General features: G+C 45.7%; 1 protein-coding gene across 3 annotated transcripts in view; it reads left to right on the forward strand.

Annotated features, from left to right (window-relative positions):
- The window catches only part of PRKG2 (protein kinase cGMP-dependent 2), a 710,215-nt gene that overhangs the window by 169,419 nt on the left and 514,725 nt on the right, over nt 1–26,071 (forward strand). For all 3 annotated transcript variants that reach the window (XM_069626564.1, XM_069626566.1, XM_069626565.1), the window contains exon 3: nt 19,645–19,758. In XM_069626564.1, coding sequence (XP_069482665.1) covers nt 19,645–19,758 — 114 coding nt within the window. The remainder of the gene's footprint in view (nt 1–19,644; nt 19,759–26,071) is intronic.

Raw genomic sequence — 26,071 nt, forward strand, 5'->3', positions numbered from 1 at the left:
CTATGGCAACACATGCAGGGGAATGGGAAACATTGGTAAACAAGGGAGGAGAGTGGGCACCAGTCACCAAAGAGGGAGGGGAGCACAGACCGCTGGCTATAGAGGGAGGAGTGACCTGCTGGCTAACTAATAGCGGAAAGCGGGCACCCTCACCCGCCACTCCCCTTACATTCCAAATCCTAATTAATCTTTCCCATTTCTGATAACCTTCTCCCTGGGTGTGCTGTTGCCCTCCCAGCTTGCACAGAGTGCCCCCCATTTCCCACCAGCTCCTTTAACAACATGGTCTGAACATTTCTAATGTTGATTCCCAATCCACCGGGGGCTGGGGAGTGGTAGGCTGTTCCGGGGTCCTTCTCGCAGGAACCATCCTGACACTGGGACATTAGAGACATGCAAAGACAGTGATGGCTGCTATTCTCCTACTGGAGAAGTTGTGTTTGAATTTGCAACACCAATCTGTCCACTTCACACCACCAAAACCCCACAAAGCAGGGGTGTTGCTAGGTCTGCAAAAGATCCGGGGCTACAGAAATGTCGGGACTGTCGGGACTATCGGGACTCGGGGCTAGGCAGCCTTTTGGTTGTAGACCCTGAGATTCTATCCGGGGCAACAACCAAAAGACCCGGGCTACAGCCTCCAAAGCCTCCCCCTATCAACGCCTCTGCCACAAAGTGTTACACATAAACAGCAAATACAGCAGATGGCCACCCGCCCCACTACATCTCCTCTAATCAACCTGAGGTGTCCCTGTTATCTGGTAGTTTTGGGCACCCTAGACCAGTAGTTCCTCTGTTGTTCTTGGCAGTGACCCCCTTTACTTGCTCGAATTGCTTATCGGTCCTCTAGCATCCCCCGAACCACCCTTCCCAGCAATAAACACTTGGTTGTCTAGTGTTCCTTAACCCCTGCATGCCTAAACTCCATCAATACATATTGTAGGTGTATTTAATGGTCTTGTTTGTCCCCAAAAAACTCCTCCCCCAATCAATGGGCTCTCCTACTACTAAGGCAGTTGTCTGGGTTGGACTTTGTCTAACGTGAGCCTCCTGGTGGCGCGTCCTGTCCTTTCACTCGTTACTGTTGCTTCTCTGCCCTTTCACTCTCCGTCCACTGTCCCTTGCCACCTGCTCTCCTGAGGAGAGCCGCTGTGGGCATTAAAAGACAAACGAGAGAAGCATGGGCATCACAGGGGCTGCAGCTGGAACAGATCGGCTGTTCCAGGTACTTGTGAGAGTCTGTAAATCCTGCCCGGTCTCCCTCCTCATGAAACAAGATGCCAGCCGATGACTCCGGCAGTCCACCTTTGGGCAGGCCTGCCTTCCACCGACTGCTCAAATCTCGAATGCTCGGGCCGATAACAGTCCACCAACTTGCTGGAAGAATAAAGGCCATTGGCTTCTTACCATTGCAGTGTTTCTGTAGCTGATCCCACAGTGTTCTTCGGGGGCCCCTTTACACTGTAAATTTCTAGGTGCCCGCAGATCAGTTCTGGCCGCCATTCTGGTGATGCATGTATAGGAAAAGCTACATTTAATTAGTCATTGTTAATGTGAAAGGAAATTATATATAGTTCACATTGCAACATATGTGTGGCTTGTCAAAAGTCTGCCATTTGTGTTGCCATTTATTTCAAACACTGATTATGCAACAGAAAGTATTCCAAGTTTTTGAAAAAATTCCCAGTCAATAAGATCAAATTAATTCAGCAGTTTTTTGCTATTAACAGGGCCAACATCATGACATATTCTTAGTCTGAAGAAGGTCAACATTCATAAGGAGTGGGGCTGTTTAACAGACTTCCACAGGATAAGTGGGACCCACTGCTGGAGGTGGCCATACAAGAGGAAATGTTTTGAAATGGCAAATTGCAGAGCAATTTGTTTTCAGTACACATGGCGCCTTCGTTAGCACAATGGGCTCGCAACAAAATGCATGCAATGTGTACTTTTCTGTGTGTGTCCGTGCAGTAAATATGCTCTAGTGAGTGCAATGTGGAATTAACAATGTGGGATTTAATTGCTAACAACTGATTCAATTACATCAATAGAAAATTGGGTAACATTATTTGATCACGTTCAGTGGGTCTGCCATCCTTCTGGGAAGCTGCCAGTTGGCATGAGACGGTGCATGGACTGGCGTGGGCAGGAACTGATCGCAATCCTCTTTAATTTGATTTGATCCTGTTTGTGTACTCCCAGAAATAGGTTATCATAAATGATAAGCCAATTACTGTTTGAGAGAACAATCTGTTTTATCTGAGGATTTATGGTTCTTGTGAATTTCACTTCCTTAGTGACTAGTGCAGCATTTTGCAGTCCCTGCTGTAAGCACACAATGCGCCTGAGTGGAGCAGTGGCATAACACGGAATGTGAGGGCAACCGTGCGAGCCGTGCTGAAAGCTCCACGTACCAAGCCCCTCAATAAAGCACAGGCCATTCCACACTACGGGCCGGCATGGACCAAAGTGTATGTCAATGCTCATGATGATCATGCTGCCGCAGGGGCATGCCACACTGTGCCCTAGGTAAAATATGTAAGTATGGTTTTTCATCAAAACATACATCTTTCACCTAGCATAGAATTAAAGGGGCAAAGGGGGGCAGTCCCTAGCCCCCAGCATGCAAATGTACCAGCCAGTTCTGTGTGTGACCAGTCATATTCTACACGGTAATGATACCGTAAGAAAATATATTCATGCTGGCTCTGCCAATATATGCTAGTATCTTCATGTAAGAACATACTCCTATTGGCTTTGCCTTTAATGCCAGTGAAAATGTCAGGCCACAGGAATAGCCAATTGATATTGCTAGCTGCACAAATGCTTCCTTTCCTACCACGTAAGAAGCCTCTTCATGTTGACTTTGCCCTTACCGCCGGTAAAAAATATAATGCCACAGTAAGGAACCATCATCTCCTTGCTGTTGGCACAATTGGCCCTCGACCCACGTAATAAAACAAATCTTGACTTTGCTCTAAATGGCAGTAAAAAAAGTATTGCTTCAGTAAGCAAACATCATCTGCGTGCCAACTGCACATATACTCCTCCCTCTACGCCCCCATGGAAGAATACTCATCATGTTTACTTTGCCTTTAACACCATCAAAATAAGCCATGCTTCAGTAGGAGGCATCTTGGATTGCTGACATCACTTCCAGCGGCCATCTTGGATTGGTGACATCACTTGCTGTGGCCATCTTGGATCAGTGACATCACTTCTTGCAGCCATCTTGGATCAACCCCATCTCTAGCTGAAGGCCACAAAAGGCTCCTCTGGTAACACCAATCAGGAAAAAATCTCCTGATCCCAGCAACACCAGGGCCAATATCAGAGAGGCCAACCACTGATGGACTAGGCGCTCATGTGGCAAGAGCGTTTGTTATCCCTTCTAAACTCCCTAGGGGTGTCCAGCTAGGGGCATCCCAGTTAAGGGCAGAGCAGTGAAGAGTAAAGGCAAGCGGCTGACCCTCCTCTTAGCCTATGCACCTTTACTTTTGCTGTTCTCCCTGTTGCACCTGTCATTACCCCAAGCTTCCTAATTACTGTACTCTCTCACCACACAGTTCTACTCACCTACAATGCAATGCATTCACTCCTGCTACTCCTGCTGCCCCTCCTACTCAGCTCTCCCTATGCTTTCTCCAAACACTCTACAATGTCCTCCTTTCCTATCACTATTATAAAACTCACAACTTGAAACTCCCACTACACCATCTCTCATCTACCTCCTTCCAACAATCAAAGCCGATGACCTAGCCATACCCCTTCTGACACCTCTCTTCCTCTGAGATGCAACTTCTCTACTCTTAGCTCATCAGTGAACATTGCACTCTGGAATGCTCAGTCCGTGTGCAACAGAACTGACTACTTTCACGCCAGCTCTCCTTCCCTAGACCTTCTTGCTGTCACTGAAACCTGGATTTCTCCATCTAACACTGCCACTCTGGCGGCCCTACACGACTCCAAATTATCCTTAATTCACTCTCCTCGACTGACTGGTAGAGGCGAAGGCATCAGACACCTGCTCTCTTCCTGCCTCAATGCCTCGCAAATCTCCACTGCTGAGTGCTCTCCTAGCTCTTTTGAATTCACCATCTCTACTATTGCTTTGCCTCACTCGGTTCACATCATATACATGTGTTGCCCTCCTGTTCCCACTGGACCATTCTTTGCTGATCTTGGTCAACTCCTTTATTCTTTTTCCACTAAACATCACCACATTCTCTTAGGTGACTTTAACCTTCCCTCTCCAACCACTTCTCAGATATCTGAACTTCAGTCTTTTCTTAGTGACCATGCTCTCACTCTATCTTAACCTACCTACCCACATAGGGGGTAACACTTTGGATCTCTTATTAATCTCCACCTCTCTCTCAGCCACTAATACTACTGTCACACCATCCATATCGGAACACTCTGATCACTCAATTGTTTCCACCACCATCTCCTTTTTACCCTCTGACCTTCCCTCACCACTTGCTTGACCTATTACTGAATGAAAATGCAAACCTTCTGCCATTCCCTCCTTTCTCTCTGACCTACAGTTATCACTCTCCTCCTTCACACCCGATGCCTCTTTCACAAACACTGCCTTCTCTAACCTCCAATCCCTAATATATGAGGAGCCACGAATGAGACTCAGACACAAGGGAGTCATGGTTTTGGTCAAAGGCTTTTATGAAATTAAAAGGGCGCAGGGAAATGCCTCTCTGTCCTTGCACTAAGAGGTGTTTCCCTACCTAAAACCAAAACTAAGAGTCTGTCAATGTAAGAATGTTCAAAGCAAAACCGTCCCTTGTCCAATGTACTATCCTGGCCCTCACATTTTAATAAAATTAACTCTAAGGTGAAAAGGGTAATGTCTTTGGCCTTGAGTGGTGTGTACATGTTCAAAAAGGAAATTCCGTACCTCCAACAGAAAAGTTACGGGAGCATAGAGTTCCTTGTTCCAGAGGATGGTTCCCTTTCCCTGTATTTCTCTTCACTCTGTTTATATTCAAGATGAGCAGTTCCTGAGGTTCTCTTGATCAACAATACAACTGATAGACAAAATAACTTGGCTCCATAGCCTTTTCCTAGTCCTGATGTGCTCTTCTCAGGAATTCTTTGCTCAATATATTTTACACACTGTTCAGCTCGACCATGCGTGGTATACTTTCCTGCCAGGACTTTCTCATGTGAGCATGCTCATGAGTTGCATCTGCCCGGTATACGTTTCTGCCAGGGCTTTTCATATATGATCACACTTTCAACCTGTATCTGCCTGGCACACTTTCCTGCCAGGGCTTTTCATACACAAATACTCAACTTGAATTTGCCTGGTATACTCTCCTGCCAGGACTTTTATTATAAATGTATTTTCTTTGCTCCTTTAATTTGCCTGGCATACCCTCCTGCTATGGCTTTTCTCATGTGGGCTCAGATTACACTTCCAAACTTGACAGTCTCTTACATTTGCTTTACCTTGCACTGTATCTGCCTGGTATACTATTCTGCCAGGGCTTCTCTTATATGTGTATTGCATACACCCACAAACTTGAAAGTCTCTTACATGTATTCTGTTCTCCCTTTTTAAATAATGCTCACTTGTTCGTTCTCATTCTCGTGCTTCATTAATAATTATTCAGGTTTGGCACGGCCGTCAGTAAATCCCAGTGTTCCTGCTTCCCCTGGGTGGACTCACCGGCTCTTGCTGACATATTCTGGCATATTCTGTTTCTCCTGCCTGTGGCGGTCATTCAGCATTTTCTGCCTACTCAATACCTATGTTTCTCAGCTTCTCTGCCTCTCGCCATTCCTGCTGTGCTCTTCTGCATTGTTTCAGGATTCAGTACGGTGGAGGCTGCCTTCCAACACCTGCAAATGCCCAGAAGTCTTTTGTCTGCTTCTTGCATTCCTGCAGCATGTTGTCGCTCACAGTCAGCTTCCCTTTGCTCTCGACAAGCTAGTTGGATCCACGGAACACACTCTAGCCCCATGATCTCTCGGTCAATACCGAGAGGAGCAGCATTCTCCCACCAGTAGCACCCCTCTGTCAGCTGCTTTGCATGTTTAAATGTCCCTGCCACAGGTTTACGCTTGCATCAACTAGAGCACAGCTTGTGTTCCTAGCCTCCATTGATCTGCATTACTCGGCTCATCCTCCTTCTCAGAGTATTTTCGTTTTTATGGGAATGGAAGTCCATTCTTGATGACTTGCATGTAATGTCTGGGTAAGTGTCCTCAGTGATCTTTATGGGTAAGTCAGATTTTGACATCTTGCATACAGATCTTGTGAAAAGGTCTCCAGTATCCTTTGTAGGTGGATGTGGGGAGGTATTACAATAGGCCATTAAGGCATTGGGCATGGATGAGGTATCCTCAAAAGAAAAAGGGGATAACATGTCTCATCCGATGATGCCATGATGCTCTCCCAGAGGATGTCAGCCCCCTTGTGATCCTCTCTCGTATAGCCGCCACCAGGGTCAGGGTCAGGATCAGGTAGCGGCTGCCATCCCCTGGCCACATAGGGAGAGTTCACCACCGGGAAAGGAGTGATGACACCATCGGATTCATCACACTTCCCACTGCTTACTTTCACCCCCAAGCCTCATCATTCTCAACAATGGGTCACCCCAATCATACACTCTGTCTGCAAAGACATGCATCGGCTTCTGGGCAAATGGAGGCGTACCCACTCGCATGAGGACCTTCAACTCTAGCTCTCTGACCTGAACTTCCTCAAGTCCACTCTTGATAGAGCGAAAAGGGAATTCTACCTAACATTTACTGCCCCTCACTCCATCCATTCTCGTTGGCTACAGGGCACCCTAAACCCACTCTTCACTCCTCCTAAATCTATGACTATTAACTCCTCTCTCACAGCTAATGACCTAGTTGAATGCATCACTGCAAACATTTACAAAATTAGTGACTCTCTCCTGACTTTCCTCACACTCCCTCCTTCTACATTTTACCATTTTACACTTCACCTACTCTGCCTCTATCTCCCACTTAAGTCAAATGAATACTGACAAAGTCCTATTTCTTCTGATGAAGGCTAACCCCTATTGTGCCACATCAGACCCTCCTGCTCCTCAGCTAGTCAAGTCTATTACCCCTTTAGTGGCCTCTCACTTCGCTGAACTCTTCAACCTGTACTTCGTCTCTGCTTGCTTTCCCTCTGTTTTCAAAACAGTGACTGTCCTCCCTCTCCTAATAAAGCATGGGTCTGACCCGAACCTACCAGCTAACTTCCTCCCTGTGTCTCTCCTTCTGCACTACTCTAAAGTGCTTAAAAGGCTTGTGTTCAACCGTCGTACCAATTTCTTAGACATCGACAACCTTAGAGACCCCCGACACGCAGGTTACGCCCCATTCACTCCACGGAAAACTGCTCTCATGAATCTGTCCGACTTCATCGCCTCTGCTAAGCACTCTAACCTATCCTCTATCCTAATTCTCCTTACATGTCTCCTGCCTCTGATCTCCTTAATACTCTTTCTTCGTGGGATTTATGATGAAGCCCTTGACTGGATTGAATCCTACCTTGCACATCATCAATTCTCTGTCTCCTGAAGCAACAACACCTCTCAACTCGCTCCCCTAACTGTTGGTGTTCCACAAGTCTCTGTCTTTGGTCCACTCATCTTTACACTCTACACCTCTGCTCTTGGGGCACTAATTTCATCTTGTGGGCTCTTGTATTAACTGTTCAATGACGACACCTAAATCTTCTTCTCTTTTCCTGCTGAGCTCTCCTCTGATCTCTCTATCAAGATTTCCAACCTTCTCTGTGCCTTTAAATATTATTGGCTTTGCACTCTCTGATGTTACACTCTATCAAAACAGAGGTGCTCTTCTTCCCTGCCAAAAGTTATCTCTCATCTCTTCCTCTGCCTAGCCAGTTCCTACCTGGAACTCTCCCCTACTCTTCTCAGCTAGAAAGCTCGACTTCATGCATGACCCTTCTCACACCTTCTCTAATTTCATCTCCAAAACTGGGACAGCAGATCGACTCAACGGCCCTCATTACGACCCTGGCGGAGATCCATGGTGCAATTTGCACCATGGACCATGGCGCAAAGCTGCCAGCACCGCCATGGGGGTTGGCGGATTTACCGCCCCATTCCGACCTTGGCGGGGCGGTAAATCCCCAATCCCCATTTTGCCCTTCCCCATTCCCATTTTTGCCCCATAGGGTATAATGGGAGTGGGGAAGGCGTTAATTACGCCACCGTAAATTACGGTGGCGTAATTAACAACAAGGTCCCGTAGCGCCATGGATTTTTCCGCCCGGAAAAAGCAGGCGAAAAAGGCTCCATGGCGCTACGGAATCTCGTAGTAAGGCGGAAGGGTACGCCATGATTTACGCTGGCGTAAACCCTCTCCGCCAGGGTCGTAATGAGGGCCAACCTCCTAAATATTAGGAAAATCAGGCACCCTCTTCCTTTCAACACTACAAAGCATTTCTTAACCGCTCTTGTCTTCTCTAAACTGGACTTCTGTGCCAGCATCCGCTTTGGTCTCCCCAACTATGCTTTCTGTCCTATCGACAAGATCATTAACTTTTGTACCAAAACTCTCTTTTAACTCTCTCACTTGTAATTGCAATTGTAATTGGTTATTTCTAATGTGCTTCATACCCAGAGGTTTCTAAGTGCAGACCCGGAATCAAACTTGTATTGCCCCACGTCATCTTACTTCCAAGCTGAGCACGTTGCCCCTGTTATCCTCCCGGCCCGACTTCACACCTACTTCCCCGTACCGTCACCTGAATAGCTGACTATGCAAAATAGGGTCAGAGTTATAATCTATCCACAGTAAGGCACCACTGTATGTATACTACTCTAGCCAATTCTACAATCCTTCTCGTAATCTCTACTCTGCCTCCTTGTAGCTGCTTGCCTTCCTTATGCTTCTTCATGCTTCCGCTCTTTCTCTCTTCTTGCTCCACTTGCATGGAATTCTCTTCCCCTGGACATCAGAGAAACAGTCCACATGGATTGGTTAAAAACCAAACTAAAAGCCTGCCTCCTCACCTCCGAGTTACCCTCTTAACCTACCTCTAAGGAATCACCCCATCGACCCGCATATATCAGTCTGACACACGCGGGTCGATGGGGTGATTGTAGACACGATTCTTACACATTTGAAGTCTGACAACCGCAGGTCGATGGGGTGATTCCTTGCAGGATATCCAACCGAATTAGGAGCGCCTATACTAAGGAAACAAGTTTGACTTACTGCATTGATGCACAATAAACAGGGAAATGGCGAATTAGCAAAGGAGAGATTAACACAGTTTACAACAAATACAAATCAGAATTTCGCACTACCTGGAAGCCATTGGGCTTGAGATAATATCAAGTATTGCCTTGACAAAGACGTATCGCAAAAACATGTTGGCTGTGATCAGGACCATATTGTGAAACAATGAATCCTATCTCATGGATATAAATGTCAATGGGCCTCATTAGGACCCAGGCGGTAAGGGGTTTACGGCGGCGTAAACAGCGCCGACCCTTACCGCCTGATTCCGAGGTCCCTTAGCGCCACGGAGGATTTAACACCTGCTTTTAGCAGGTGTTAAAATCCATGGCGCTAAGGGACCTTGTTGTTAATTACGCCACCGTAATTTACGGTGGCGTAATTAACGCCTTCCCTACTCCCATTATGCCCTATGGGGCAAAAATGGGAATGGGGAAGGGTAAATGGGTTAATGGGGACTTACCGCCCCGCCAACCTCGGAATGGGGCGGTAAATCCGCCAACCACCATGGCGTAAACATAGTTTACGCCATGGTGGTAAAGGTACGACCCAGGCGGTAACTTACCGCCTGGGTCGTAATGAGGCCCAATGTTTTGAATCTATTGTGTTCATTCGAATTGGAGTTTTATTATACATTAGGCAAGTGTGATTAATTAGTGCAACCATTGTTGCACCTAGATACGATTTGGTTTGTCAATAGTAGCGCTACACAAACTTCTCAATCAATCAATCTGCCTGCTATCTAACATTTTTCCCTCTCCTCTAACTTGCCTCTTTCCCTCACTTCCTCCGCCTCCACTGTAGCACTTAACCCATTATGGTCACATTCCGACCACAGCTGGCCGTTCCGCCTACCTGCACTTAAAAATGTCCAATGTTGGTTGTGCTTAATCTATATATGTTTACGCGCCTCCACAACCTGGTCAGAATGTCCCTCAAACTCACCCTGTTGTAAGAAGCTCACTGTTTCCTGTCAAAGCTGATTTCATATTTATTCTACATTCTTTTGTGATCAAAAGAGCATTGTTCCTCCTCTATGTAAGTAAGTAAGTAAGTAAATAAATAAATAAATAAACTTAAGAAAGCTTTGTCGCCTTACAGGATATACAATCAAAATGGCATCAACCCTATTTCTGCCCATATTTACAGAGTGTGATTAATACTGCCCTTAGTGTTTCTGCCCCATAGGTGAGGACCTTCTTTGGGGGCTACACTGTAATATTGTCTCACGCAAGCTCATGCGATGATCATCTAATTCCTAATTATCTTCCAAACAACCCTTTCGTATTGTGTGCTCCATAAAATGTTGCTATGATCATGTCCACAAGGGCCCTTCTGGTCTCTGCTTAGTGCAGATTCAAGATGCAATTCAATCTTTCACTTCTCATCCAAATCCATTTTGGGAAAAAACCCATTACATGGGTATTCATGTTAATCCAGTCTTTGGCCTTCATTACAAGTTTCCTGGTATCCCGCTGGCAATACCGGTGGGATAACGAGAAACTGCCCTACCGTTTTCACCACCTGATATCCTGGTATTACTGAGACATTCCAGGTGGCAGAAAGGGTGGTAAATACCCATTCCATGGAGTCCCACAGGACTCAATGGAGGTAATTCTGCCATTTATTTGCCAGTGGGGGTCTGATTTATCCCCAGCTCTTGGCTGGAGGTAAATCCGCGCCCTCACCGGCAAACTTGTGTTTTGCTGGTATGGAAAAAGTGCTGAAATTACCAGCAGTTTTACTGGCATTTTTCCCATACCGGCAAAACTGTAATGAGGCCCTTTGTCTGTCTATGCTCGCTCCTGGCCATGCCGAAAGGGAAACACAAACAGTAGTATACCATGTCACATCCTTCTTTCACTCTATGTGCGCTATTACTTCCCGTCTACAGCTGTGCTCCACTGTAGAAGGGGACTAATAGATCAGCCTTATTCTATCCACGCTCACTCCCACCCATGACAAGAGGGAAACACAAACACTAGTGTACCATGTCACAGTCTTCTTTCATTCTGTGTTCTATTATTTCCCTTTTACAGCTAGTGTGCAAGAAATGTAGGGAATTAATCCCTTCTCCCCAAAGAGGAGCCCCCCTGTGAGGCTGGGGAGGTAAACCCGCTCTTCAATACCCTCCCTAGGGGTAGAGACAAGTGGGACCTCACCGGGAGACACTCCCCTTTGGGGACAAGGACACCTGTTCCCGTGAGGAACTTCCTTAAGCTGGATGTACTATGGCCTACATGGAATGTTTGAAAATATCAGAAAACATGAAGTGTCAAGACTGGGACGAAGAATCTCCTAAGGGATAATGTTATCTTAAGGGACAAGATCATGTCCCTTTAAATCAGAAAGACCATGCTATGGGGACGAGGATGTTAAAGAGAGTACATTCAGAGAAAGACGAGAGAGAAGCAGGAGAGGAGAGAGAGGATCGCGTACATTAGCTGGGGAAGGCCCCAAGCTGGGGAAGGCCCCGAGCTGCGTAGCAACTGCTGACAATGAGAATCAGGAAGGCCGCGAGTTTCAAACTTGCTTGCAATTGCTACATGGGATGCCAGAGTTGCAACTGATCCAAAAGCTAAGAAACCGGCAGTGGAGAAGCCCAACCGGAGGTGGTGGCTAGACCATGGAGACAAATCCAGAAGGGACAGATGGTTGCAGAATGTCACTGATACCACCGACAACAGAAGGTTGCAGAGTGTCTGGGCGTGCAGTCGAGCACAGGGACACTGGGAGAAGACGCAAGGGAGCAAAGAGATGGACACCCAAGAGAAAATGATAGCAGCGCCCCATGAGCTTAAATTTGAAGTCAAGTATATATAAAGGTTTTGAACCAAGAGAAAGGGTTGGTGAAAAGCTGGGCAATGAGACATAGAACCAGTGGATGAAAATACCCTGGGAAAGGGGGGAAAAAACTCCCTTGTACTATCCTGTACAAGAGCAATACAACACTAAAGAGAAAGAAAGACATGGCCATGAGCCTACACACCTAAGCCAGATACAAAACCGAGAGATCCAAGAAAACAGTGAAAACCAATCAAAATGATGTACTCTCAAAACGGCATGCTGAAGTGTACACTGATAAGAGACAGACAAAAGGGATTGCAAGTGAAGAGACAAAACTCAACATTCCCCTGGGGGAACGAAAGAGACTAATACAAGAAGTCACAGGAGACTATTTGAGTATTGTCTAGTAAAAACTAGTACTAGAAGTACCCTTTGGAGTAGGGAGTCATTCTCCTGATGTAAGCTTGTTTTGTTAGTGGTAGGGTCAGTTAGGGTAGTTTTGGACAGTAGACTTATTTCTTTGCACACTCACGACTGACAAAGAAGCACCTTGGTTAATAGCATAGATAGGGACCACTCATAGTCATAGGGAAAGTTAGGCCTTATCTCATTACTTTAATAAAAGATTGGAGATCCTGTCCTCTGAGAGTCTGTGTCCTTCTTCTGATTCACAAGAAAGTGCAGTGGATATATGCAGTTAACACTAAGGCCAACATTGTGGCATACGGGTATTCACAATGGTCAACAAGCCAAGATGCAATTGTCTATTTATAAATATGAATGACTGTATCCTGTTAATCATGTCCACAGACTATGGTGTAAAGAGGATTATCGAATTCATCGGGTATGTATATCTCTGAAACTGATTGTTGTACTATGATAACAGTGAAGGAAACAGATCCCTGAATGTTCTTTTTTGTATGTATGTTTCAGATATATTTGCTCCTGAAGAAGGGGTGCAAAATCCCAAAATGCGTTGGGATGCAAAAACTTTACAATCAGGGGTATCCCCACTTAGTGTAGGGGTGAAACTATTTTGTGAAACTTGTAATTTTGTTTGGAATTTGATTACACTTGAATTAATTAGTGTGAAGATCATTATTTGACTTTGTGAACCCTTAATAAGACACTAGTAAAAATTTAATATTTGGTATAAGGTATTTGACTGTTTCTTCAGTTTGTATGGTGTGCAGGGGACGGGAGTGTCTCAAGTGTTGGACACTTTTCTTGTGCATTGTGTCGTTCAGACTTCGTGTCAGGGTTTGTATTCCTCCCCCGCACCCAAAGTTGTTATAATTTCAGTTCATTTAGCCATACATAGGTGTGCGCCTATAGTATTTTGTTTTCCTTCTTCTGATTCACCACACTATGCTTAACTATAGAAGGGGACTAATAGATCCGGCCATTGTCTGTTTACGCTCACTCTCGCCCATGCCAAAAGGGAACACAAACACTAGTGTACGATGTCTCAGTCTTCTTTCACTCTCTGGTGCTCATTCTGAGCCTGCTGGTTTGGAAACAACGGGGCCGGTAACCTTACCGGCCCCATTGTTTCTGGACCAGCATATTACACGTCTGCATGCCGGAGCCGATGTGCCCGACAGGTCGGACCCTGCCGGACACAGCGGCCATGGTAAGCAGACTGTCATGGAAGCACCAGCACCGTTGGTAACGGTGTCAGTGCTTCTGTGTCCCCCAATCCTGTGGGACTCTATGGGAAGGGGGAATTACAATTTACCGGCGCCTGACTTTCCAGAATGCTGGGGTTGGAATCCCCCAGTGTTAGGGTCAAGTCAGGCGCTGGTACATCATTACGGGTCCGTGGCAACCTGCCAGCAGTACCGGCACGGTTTCCGCCAGACTCGTAATGAACCCCCATGTGTTTTTCAACGAACCAGCCTTTGTCTATTTACGCTCACTCCCACCCTTGCCAAAAGGGAAACACAAAAACTAGTGTACCATTTCTCAGTCTTCTTTCACTATATGTTCTATTACTCCCCTGCCATCATTGTGTTCAACTACTTAAGGGGGCTAATAGATCCAGCCTTTATCTATTCACACTCACTCCCGCCCATGCGGAAAGGGCAACACAAATACTACTGTGCAATATCTGTGTTTTCTTTAAATCTATGTTGCCTTTTAGTCCGCTGCTATAGTTGTGTTCAACTATAGAGGGGGGCTAATAGATCAAGCCTTTGTCTATTCATGTTCACTCCCCACCATCTGGACAGGGCAACATAACCACTAGTGCACCATGTCTCATTCTTCTTTCACTCTATGTGTTCTATAGCCCTTCGATAGTTGAGTCTATAAGGCTGGATTAACCTTTATATCCATGTAACGGATTCTCCCGAATTGGACATTAGATGAGGAGGGAATGTGTGAATTGTGTTGTTAATCTACACTAAACAGAGACCTGATAGCCGCCACTGCGCAGACTACTAACTCAGTCTCGGATACCCAGTGACTATCCAGCCTCTCCTATGCAGGACCAGAATTCTTAACCATCCCGTATCCTTCCACCTCCTTACACAAGGACCTCCGCCAATTGCTTATTCTGCCTTGACAAAGACTTTGGTCGAAACACGTGTTCCCACTTCTCACATGCAACTAGCACTGTACGTACTAGGATAACGGGCACACAATATAAAATTACAAATAATAAAAACCAAATTGTGAACCAAGACAAGGTGTACTGACCTTCTTACCTAAGAAGCCCTATCCAGGATGTAAACATAATCCATCACCATTACCAAAAAGGTTTGCCTATCCACTCGTGCATACCCTACCTTTGGGAATTTCAGAGCTTTTTCCCAAGCAAACCATGTACCGGGCTGCAGGATTGAACTAATCACTCAACCAGATTAAACAATAGCGCAAGGATCTGCCGTTCCTCCAAGCTCTCAAACCACCTTTATCAGAGACCAAAATGACCCTCGTATTCATGATCCTTACACATTTGAATAGAACATACAATACGAAAGGACTGTTTAGGAAATAGTTAAGAATTAGGTGTTCAACGCCTTTGCTTGATTGAGAAAAGGTTACTGTGTAGGTCCTGAAGAAGCTCCTCACTTCGTGAACTGAAACATGTAGAGCTGTATTACGCACAGCCTACAAATATGGGCAAATGGAGGGTTGACATCATTTTTGTTATATAGTTTATTGTAGAACACCTTTAGGTAGTTGAGATTTGTTACATTTCCTTTGCATTCACATGTATGTTGTCATGTCTACTAATGTGAATTGTGATTTTATTTTAATTTCATTATTGGTTTATGTAATTTGATCAACAGATTGTGATATTAGATTGAGCACGATTTGATCGTGTTTGCGTATGTGAATTGCTTTAATGCTATGTAACGTAAATCATCTTGCATAGTGCATGTCTGCCACTATTGGTGTCCTTGCTGCACTTTGTTCTGTAAAAGAAAAGGGGTGAGTTTCATTAGTGGCGCATTGGGAAAGACAGAAGCAAAACCTGTGGTGTTGATGTGTGCAAATCAGAAGTGCCAAGCTCTTGAGTGCCAATCTGCTTTCTATGTATTTGGCGGAAGAACCTTGGTGGTATGTTATCCTTAGGGTAGAGCCCAAGGTCTGATAGACAACTGCACTTTGGGCTTTGGGTCTGTTTAGTTGCTGATGTGGGAGAGTGCAACAGGGCTAAATTGGAGAGCCTAGCTGTGATTCACTGTTGATGTGTTAACAGCTAAGACTATGGTGGCCTTCTGTGGGGGGTTTGTGTGTGTAATGTAAGGCGGTAGTAGTTTTTAGAGGGGAGTCGGTTAGTGTAGGGAAGGTGGGAGAAAACCGAAACAACCTGCAACCTTGCACACCTTCCCTTGGTCGTTGGCAGCCAGGTACCATGTCTCCACCTTCCGATGTACACTTCTCTCTCTCTCTCTCTCTCTCTCTCTCTCTCTCTCTGTCTCTGTCTCTCTCTCTCTCTCTCTCTCTCTCTCTCTCTCTCCTTCTCTCTCTCCCTCTCTAGCTCTCTCTCTCTCTCTCTCTCTCTCTCTCTCTCTCCTTATTCTTTCTTTCTCTGGCTCTCTGGCTCAAATTAATCGATTGTACCCATGAGGAACAAAACAAGCATCTGTGAGTTGTCAGATGAGGGACAATGTCGGTTGTGGAAACTCAGACATTTCCATAACCTGCAAAGCCTTATGGAAGGCAAGAACGTAAGGTACAGTGCAATTGTAGTTTAACATTTGAGGAGCACAGTCAACCATTTCACCTTCCTTAATATGTTGGTTAGCAGGCTGAGAGATGACTTAAACCTTTTTCTAACATGCTCAGGTGCTATGCTCAGTGGTCGTCGAAGGCCTGGCAAGGCGTTTGGTAGACATTCGTCAGGGGCTTGGTCAGGGCGGGTTCCAGAATCCTTGCTCATTTCATCGAGAGGTCCACCCTGCTGGTTCCCACAAGTCCCAAACTCTTCTCACACAGTCCAAAAATAACCCTCTGCCCTGCACACAACAGCCACAAATCATCAGATGTTGACATGGCACAAAGTCTTCAGTGTTGGAATGATGCTGCAACCCTGCAGGTTATTCTTCACAATGAAGCGAGGAGCAGAATAAATGGAAGGTGGAGTGCGGATTCTTCAAAGAAAACGTGTAGTACCTTGGCCTAAGAAAGGCACTCAGAGTTGAGAGTGCTGCATGTTGATGAAGAGCAGCATGTTTCCAGTTTTGGGGGGGAGGGGTATGATGGACTTTCCAATAAGGCTGCATCTCTCGAGTTTGCAGCCTCTCTGGGCCCTGGCTAGGTAAGGGTATGGGGGATTTTCTTTACTTGTCCCACAGCTAAATGATGAGACCCAGGCAAAACAAATGTACACTAAGTAGTTGTAGTATTAGAGAGTATTGACATGTTGTGAAGATAACTGGTTGACAGGACATTTTCTGAGTTCGCTGGGATTTCAAGTACTGACCTTTCCCGTAATGCAAGTAGAAAATGCATAGCCACACTAAGGAAACATTTCCTGGCTGGCTGCACAAATGTCCCCCAATGTAAGAACCGACATCATGTCATCATGTTGGCCAGGTCTTGCCCTTAATGTGAGATAAATGCCATGCTACAGTAACAAAATACCCATGCTGTTTGCCCCTTTGAAGCCCTCCATCGCAACTCCTCCCTACGTAATGACACTCATCAAGTTGGCTTTGCCCAAACATGTTAGTAAAACAGGCTATGTCTCTGTAAGACTTCAGTGCTCCAATGCACCCTGGTGCCCGGCCTCACCAGCAAACATTCATACCCATTCACCTACCAGTCATTCACCCATAAAGCTTCTCTCACTCCGTCATTAATACGTGCACCCATAATATTCACCCCGCATTCTCCACATCTGCGCCCAGAACCTTCACATTGCTTTCTTATTCACACCCATACATGCACGCCTTTCACACGGAACTCGCACTCATAAACACACTTACACAGACACATCCTCTCATGCATGCACACATACATACATTCTTATACATATGGCACATCAAACACACACACACACACATACTAAGCCCATACAAAGTGGCTGTTTTTTTCCTTACCTGTTTCACGACCAAACGGGGGCTTGGTGCGCCTCACCAGGCCTCTGACTCCCACGCACCACGCAGACAGGCGCCATGGAGAGCGTCCCGGTTCCTGACATGCACAGTGGAACCTGCGGCAGAGCGCCTCTATCTTGTGCTGCTGGCCCGCCTTTACCTCCCGCCCCTGCCTCGGAATGGTATTGCGTCCTTTTGCCGACACCCGTTTTTTCCGACAAGTGTTTTGCCGAAAATGTCCATCGACATTTTTTGAGGGGGTTGCGACAGGGTAAATAAAGGGTTGGGGGGAAGGGAAATTAAAAAAAATTAAGGGAGCCCTGGAGGGGGAACCCTCCCCAGAAATAATGTCAAAAAATATTGCGATTAACTTTTTCAGCAAAACTCCCGCGGCAAAGCACCCCTCGGGGAAAAAGGGGGCCGGCGAAATGACATGGAACCCTCTGAATTAGTAAGAAATCCTTTCTTTCTAAAGTCAGAGTGCTGAGGGTACATCCAAGGGCATGGTGCGGTGGGCTACGCCAGTGCAGAGGAGCACCAATTCCAATCTTGTTTCTTAATATTATTACTGTATGTTCAATCTCAATCTGAATACCACTTTTTATGCTGCATGCATCACGATGGTGTGAGAAGAACTCGCTTCTGGTATGTAGAAAGACAGCTTTATTGTGAGGAAAGGTTTTCCTATCACCTTTGCATCCTAAGTCTCTCGCCTTACAAGCATGTATTCTCTAAAAACAGAATAATACGTACTACTCTGCAACCCACTCAACACCCTTACACAATACAACTCCCTCTCACCCCATGGCCACTCAGCCCCCCTGCCACAACTTACTTAACACCCTTGTAAAGCCTGGAAGATCCCATCCAGTCAGCAGGCTGTACTCCTTAACATGTCCTTCATTCACTCTGTTAAATAGCCCTACCTATTTCCTATCCCCTCCCTCAAATCTGGACCGTACCATGTAAATCAAAAATCCCTATTCAAAATCCCTCACTGTAATACAAAGACAAGGTTTTAACCAACTTTACAACTCATACCACTGAGTCTTTCTGAACCTCACCACATCCTCTTATACCATGTGGGAGGATGGACTTTCTGCATTGGTGCAGGCGCTATCGGGGTCAGCAACCTGTGGCTCTGCAGACGTGATGGACTATGGGCCTCATTATGAGTTGCCGCTGCAGACTTAACATGCCATTATTAACGTATACTGACAGGTTTTTGCACCAGCCAACTACAAGTTAGCCAGTGTGGTGGAGGACTTAACTCCAGCTCAGAGCTGGAGGTACTTCCACCACCCTACTGGCAAAAATCTCTGGTATTACAGGCACCGCTTATACCGACACCAGTATTACCGACAAAGTCCCCCAAAGAGACCTATCGGACGCCATGGAATGGGGACTAACGCTGCATAACGGCACTCGTAATCCGGTGGTAATACTGCCGGACCGAATACCGATATCGGTATTTCAGTTTGCCGGTTTCCTACTGGCAAACTTATAATGAGGCCCAATGACTCCTATGATCTCTCCCCATTGGCTAGGATGATTAGGATTGGTGGACCATGTAGCCAAAAATATCTGGCAAGACAAAGGATGCCGACTGAGCAGCTCCATCTGGCTTGCTTCTGGAGTTTCACTGACCAAACTGGAGACCTCCCACTCCCTCAGGTCACTCTCCTGATTTTGATGCTAACGCTTAAATAACAGGTGGTGCTATTACCCACCCGCAGAAAGGTGAAAGGGTGGCTCAATCCTTTTGTGGTAGCAATCTGTGGTGACCTGTATTATACATACATAACAGCACAGCATGAACATTTGCACATGGCCACATTTGTCATTTAGGCCAATGGTCACTATGCTTTACACAGCTTACAAAGACGCCCTTGTAGAATGCTCGCTTGAAATTCCTAGCTACTCTTTCAGTCCGCCATTTTCCTAGCGTCATATCATACATTGCTACTGAACAGTTCAGCGATTGCTCATATTAATGGCATTCATCAGGATATGCATTTTGGTATTCAGCTGGCCTCATGATTTCTTCCCACAGAGGGAAAGCTGGAGGTCTACCAGCAAGGCAAACTCCTGACCTCAATACCCGAGTGGACAACGTTTGGGGAGCTCGCAATCCTGTACAACTGCACGAGGACAGCATCCGTCAAAGGTAAGGCAGCATGTGCAAAGGTCTGTCATTGATGGGTTAGGTCAATACTTCTCAAAGATCATTCTCTATATACAAGGTGCCTGAATTTTGACCTATTGCTTTGCTCAAACCAATGGTCTTGAGAATGATGAAAGAGGTTGGTGCAAGTTGAACAAGCTAGTGTTCAATTTCTGAAGACCTTTTAGTGTGACAATGTTGAATAAGAAAGTTAAGGTTCCTTATGTTTGCAAAGCAATCGATGGGCTGGAAACAAGCAGACAGCATCTTAAATCAGTCTGTTCTCCACTTGGGCACAGTCTCTGGCTGCCTGACAGCTACTGGTGGCCTTGGTTGTTTATTGTCTTGGACGGCAAACATAAGACACAGTGAGAGTTTTGATAATAATCTGCTGCCCCTTTCGTTGGTGATACCTAACCCTCTTCTGCGGCACCCTTACATTTAGATTGTTGTCTGGGGGTCCCTGAAAAGATGAATGAGGTTGTGTTCACTGAGTTGAGTTCTAGAGGTATTTATCTCTAGTCCTATCAGGTTAGCCAGCCAAAAAGTGAGCTTTCTCCGTAGCTAGGCCTCAGACTCTAAATATGTTCACTGGATAGACTTCTCCATCATTTATCATATTGTGTAATACAGCATGGGACCAAACTGGGCCGCAGTATCTTTTCTCGTCTTCGTTGCAGGGGGGCGATTGTTATCTATTGATCTAAGCCCATATGCTATGAACATTTACACTCTACATGAATCAAGCCAAGCACATAATAGAGCCTGTTTGGACATCAACATTTATTTTATTTTAAAATTATTTTGTTTGAAGGTTTATAGCAGGGCAAACTGCAGTACAACTGCTTGAAAAAAGGATGCCGGGGCCACAACAGTCAAAGGGCCAGCAAGCTGAAACGCTTAACTAATCACAATGTCAAAGCGCTCATTTCTAACTAAAAAATTCAGCATTACATTACAGTTATAACAATATCAACACAAGAGGATGGGCCAGGGAAATACATTCTATATTATTCACTTTACCTAACCACTCTATCATAATTAAGCCTTATAGACCAAGGGAAGGGACATTATTGCAGATTAGCACACGACGAGGGTCAATGAGCTTGTTACAAGGAAGCTCATTGGCCCTCGCTGGAGCATTACCCGGCTCACCGCAGCGGCTCCGGGGTTCCTTCCGTGACTGGCCGCTATGGAAAGGGAGAAGGGACTATGAGTAGTCCCTTCTCCCGATCCCCGGTGGCCATTCTTCTTCTCGAGTCGAGAAATGTTGCAGCGCTGTTTCTCGACTCGAGAAAAATTGCAATTAGTACCCCGGTACGACGTGCCAGCGTACTAATGGCAATATGACCCTCGGAGGGGGGCAATTACCGGTCGGGTGATGCCCCCGGGGCTCCGTTAAAGCCCTCTCTTCACTCAGGCTTCTAACGATGGCCTAGGGGGCATTACCCGAACGGTAATGGCCCCTCCTTGAGTCATATTGCCTAAGTAATGCCTGGCCCCAAGTTATTGCTCAAGGTGAAGCCGAGGATGACATGTTGGGGATGGACATTACCCAAAACAATAACTGCCCATACCCAAGTTCTGTAAGACGATTGGCACTTTGTGGTAAAATATAATAAAATTGTGCACAGAATGTCAGATGTTACGCTGCTGCCAAAGTCAGAATGCTTGGAATGAGGTTAATAAAAGAGATCTTAAATCGTAGCGTTCGTATTAAACAATCTGCTTGCTATGAAAGCCAGTATAGCCTGTAAGGTGGTTCGTATAGCCTGCAGACTGCTCAGAGCACTACTTTCCAAGTCTACTGGCAGCGCTGTGTTGCTCCCAAAGCCAAATCACTACAACCACCCAGGGGGATTTATGTGCTGAACCTCTATATAATTACATATACCTCATACTATCAAGGATAATGTGGGTTTCAATACAGGGCCCGACCCTTGGGCTGTACCAAGTGTTTTGGGCCAGTAAACCTCATTAAACTCCCTCACTACGTTCTGGCATGTAACTCAATCTTTAGGGCCACAATGCCTGGTACGGCCCTTGGAACGTGTCGATAAAGCTTAATTTTCGGCACCATTCAAAGCCTTCAAATAGGTTTGGAAGTAGCTGTTAATGACTGCCTTGTGCTAATTAGCAGTGCAGCTATGCCATCACCAAGGTGACATGTAGAGCAAGGTCAGTGCCTCTTTACATTAAAGGGTTCACCAAGCTAGAAGGTGAACAACACCAGTGCCACAGTTAATCCGCCATGGGTGTTGCCACACTGACTGCATCAAATAAACCCATGAGAAATGTTGGGATGTTAAGTAATGAGAAGAGGAATGTCGTGGCAAAAGGCGGGCTATGCCGCGCGTGAAATACAAAGTGACCGTGATGCTGAATCCAGGAGCTGCAGGCATCTCCTGAGGAGAGGAACATTTGCCGATGGTCCTTAAGAGAAAGTAGAGTGTTGATAGTGTCCTCAGTAAAGGCACACCTGTACTCTTATGCATGTGACCAGTAATGATAACAAAATCCCATGATTTGTAATTCAAGTACTAGACATAATCTGCACTTGGTTTGTGCAATAAATCTACTCTGCCTGAATTAGAAATCATGAGATTTTGGACAATTAGCCATCACATGGTTCCCTTTATTGAAGACACATTCTCTAAATGAATATCCACATGTTTGATGTAACAGGCATGTTCTGAGGATTCTTTTCAATCTACTGTGGCTTTGGTCCAATCTACAGCCTGATTCATGAAATTATTTGCGTGAAAAACGCAGATTTGCGCGCCTTTCTGCCCGAAAATCCCTGTTTGAAGTATGAGGATTTTCGGGCAGAAAGGCGCGCAAATCTGCGTTTTTCACGCAAATAATTCCATGAATCAGGCAGCTAATGTCCAAGGGGTGTTTCGGTGACTAATCCTCTTACATGTTGGGGTACTCAGCAAGTTGCATGCAGTGTTTCGCATGTTTCCAGGGAATACATGCATATTTTCATTTTCAGGTGAGCGGGCACTGAGCTCGTCAGACTTTCGTGGCTGATGTAGGGTGCCTTTTTATGGTCAATCGTTTCAAGGGGAGTCAAGGAAGGGCGCAGAAGTCTGGGGGGATCACATCCCCTGGTTTTAGGACAATGATTTTCTTGACCACTGTTCAGCGAAGGAGTTGAATGTGATGGTTCGCAATTGTGTCTAGGCTTGTGTATGTGGAGTTTCAGTGCCCGAAGGTTCAGGTACCCTCAAACCTCTGGGGTATTTCCAGATGGCGGATGCTTTACTTGATCCCACGTCGCTGGAAGTGAGATTTTGGCAGTACCAGTTTGATTTGCGTGTTAGATGATAGGAGGATGTCGAACATGATTTCCAAATCTTGTTATTTCAGGTTTGGGGTAGGCATGGATGTCCAGTTCATAGGACATCTGAATGGAAGTGACATGGGGTGTGGCTCCTAAAAATAAATGATCTTGGTTTGCTTGGCATTGAAGCAAAGATTATGCTCTATTGTCCAGTCTAGTTTCTTTGTGAGAATGGGGTGATCAGACCCTTTTCTGTGTCGTTTGATGAGCTAGCATTTAATCCGGTTAAAAAATGGCCCGATATAATCATTAAGCAGCCATGGGGAAATGATGAACCGCTGAGGATCTCCACAGGTGATTCGACTTGGAGGGGATGTGAATGACCAATTATTACCTAGGTAAACCAGTCTAGGAAAAAGTTGCAAATCCATTTTAGTGCATTACTCTGTAAACTCAATCTGTCATGTCATCTCAATGTTAACTGAAGATTTCTGATTGTACCATATGCTGCTGAGAAGTGGAATTAAAGCAACGTGGTTATTTTGGTCTATAGAGTTTGGGATTTTGTTTCTGATAAAGAGAAGGCATGTTCTGGGATCACTTGAGATCAGAATGATGATTGATTCTCATTGACGGGTTCCTTAGTCTTGCAATGCCCCGCGAGCTGTCTGAGCATGATTTTCTCGATTATTTTGCCCCACAGGGGGAAGCTTGAGATACGGTGGCTGTCGGCAGTAGTGGAATTGCTATTATGTTTTCTCGGTTCTATGTTCATTCATCCCCAGTTTGTTTTTCGCTGTGTTTTTTGCAGAAAATGTGAATTTGTGCCCGAAACAACTCATCACATTTTTTGGTTTTTTATTTGGGGTGGGTCCCGCCAAAGTACCCCTCCCCTATTAAGTATGCCATATTACCCACCCACCTTACCCCTTATATGCCCTTATCACCCCACATGTTTCTATTTGTTTTTTTCAGGCAAACATTTTCGGCAAAAAAAATGGCACGAAATAAAAACAGGCGATGAATGAATGTCAAACCGGGTTTCTCAGTAGCTGTCTAAATGCAGTTCTTTGTAAGGTTGATGGAACCTTTCCACTTGTCCTAGATGTGCTACAGATGCCCGAGATGGGCACAGTCCATGCTTGGATTGACTTTCCTCCGGGAGACTGGGTAAGGGTGATATTGAACAGAAGGCGCCTTCAGGGCAGATGATGTAATAATGTGAGAGGTTATTTATAACGCGCTTAATACCCAGAGGTTTCTAAGCGCGGACCCGGGGATCAAACCTGTGTTGTTCTGTGTCGTCTTGCTTCCAAGGCGAGCACGTTGCCCCTGAGCTATCCCCCCGAGATTGATTATTTCCTCTTGGATGACAGGGGTAAAACTCCTAAACTGAGCTGACGCGCATCTTTTGGGATTTTGCGGGAGGTAAGATTTTGTTTTTGCTTAGGATTGGCTAGGGGATTTTGCACTTATCTTGAAAAGATGTGGCCAGCTTAATTGCCAGTTGTACTGAAGGCAAGGGGTTGAGGTAAGCTTGCTGAGGGTGGTTCAAGACTGAATTCATTTTTAAAGGCTTCGAAAGATTTACTCCTGGCTGCTACGATGCAGTTATGGCAGAAGGCATTTTTTTCCATTCAATTGCACAATGGTAGACTCTCCTCACAATGATTCCACTCAATTTTCCCTCAGAGCTTTGAGATTTTCCTAATGCATGTTCTAGTTTTCTATCTGCTACTTTGATGTCAGTCTGCCCCTGGTCAACACACTTGCAACCTATTAAAATTAGAAATGGAAGAGTTTTATGAGAAGCTGAGGTTTTCACATCTAGTGTTCTGACTAGTTCCTTCTCTGGATTGGATTAAGTAGGAGCAACTCATGGCAGAAGGGTTTAGTTGCAATGGCTACAGGGGCCTGGAACTGTCTTCAAAATGTTTCCTGGTCAGAGACTTGCATTTGTGGGGGTGGGCTCGGCTGACTTAACACAGTCTTGAGGCATTGCAGCGGCATCAGCTGGACGCTTGAAGGAGCTGGTAACCAGGTGGCAGTGTTGATTTGGGGAAGCTAGAAGACTTGTTGAGTGTATGGATGTAGAGAGAGCAGAGCTTTGGGATTGACATCAAGGGAACTTGGAGATGCAGATGAAGAAGGGTGTCGAAATCGGAGAGACTCGGGTGGTTCCCCTGACCTGCTTGGACGGCATCAAATGTGCACAAACCTGCACTGGGGAAACTCTGAGATGCAGGGAGATCCAGAGGTCAATTCTTTGCTTCTGAGGTTGCTGGGAGTCCCAAGCCAGGGGCTTCAGGACAAGGTGGGTCCTTCTGGTCGGTACTCCCACTCAAGGAGGCTTGGCTGGCACCTGAAGAGGATGCTTCACTTCCAATGTCAGGGGCCAGGCTGCATTGCAGGGAACAGTAAGGCCTTGGCCCAACAGCAGCCACCCACACTGTTCCCTGGGGATAGTTAGAGGAGAGTGCTCCCCTCTCCATTTGGTGCCTTTTATCTTCGAGTCTATGGTAGACAACTTTGAATAGGCCAGTACTTCCAACAGAGGTCCAGTGAAACCTTCTTGTTGTAGCAGTCCAAAGATTAATCAAATAATGAGGGGTTGCTCATGTCCTTTTAAAGGCAGAATATCACAGAGGATTGGTCTAAAGCAGGTCTGATGTACAGGTTCCAATCAAGGGCGCTTTGAAACACTTGTCTGTGTCTAGGCGCTTTATAAATAAACAATACCATATCAATACCATCCCTTTGCCTCATGACTTCACATCCAGAGTACCTTACCTGCAGGAAACGTAGGGACAGGAAAAAGGAAGGGATCCCTAACAGTATTCAAGATGGTGCGACCCTTCTACAGGCCCACCTTCCCTCTTTGGCTTCTCCAACTCCACCCCCCTTTCTATGCCTGCTGATTTGAAACGGACACTAATGGTCGGCACCTTTGTTTGAGAGATGCTTTTGTTATGTCAGTGCTTGCCTTTGAACCACAGTTCCCAGGGCCCTCCTGGTGGAATCTTCTGTGCT

This window comes from Ambystoma mexicanum, chromosome 6p (genome assembly GCF_040938575.1).
Source record: "Ambystoma mexicanum isolate Mex_15411 chromosome 6p, UKY_AmexF1_1, whole genome shotgun sequence".
NCBI lineage: Eukaryota > Metazoa > Chordata > Amphibia > Caudata > Ambystomatidae > Ambystoma > Ambystoma mexicanum.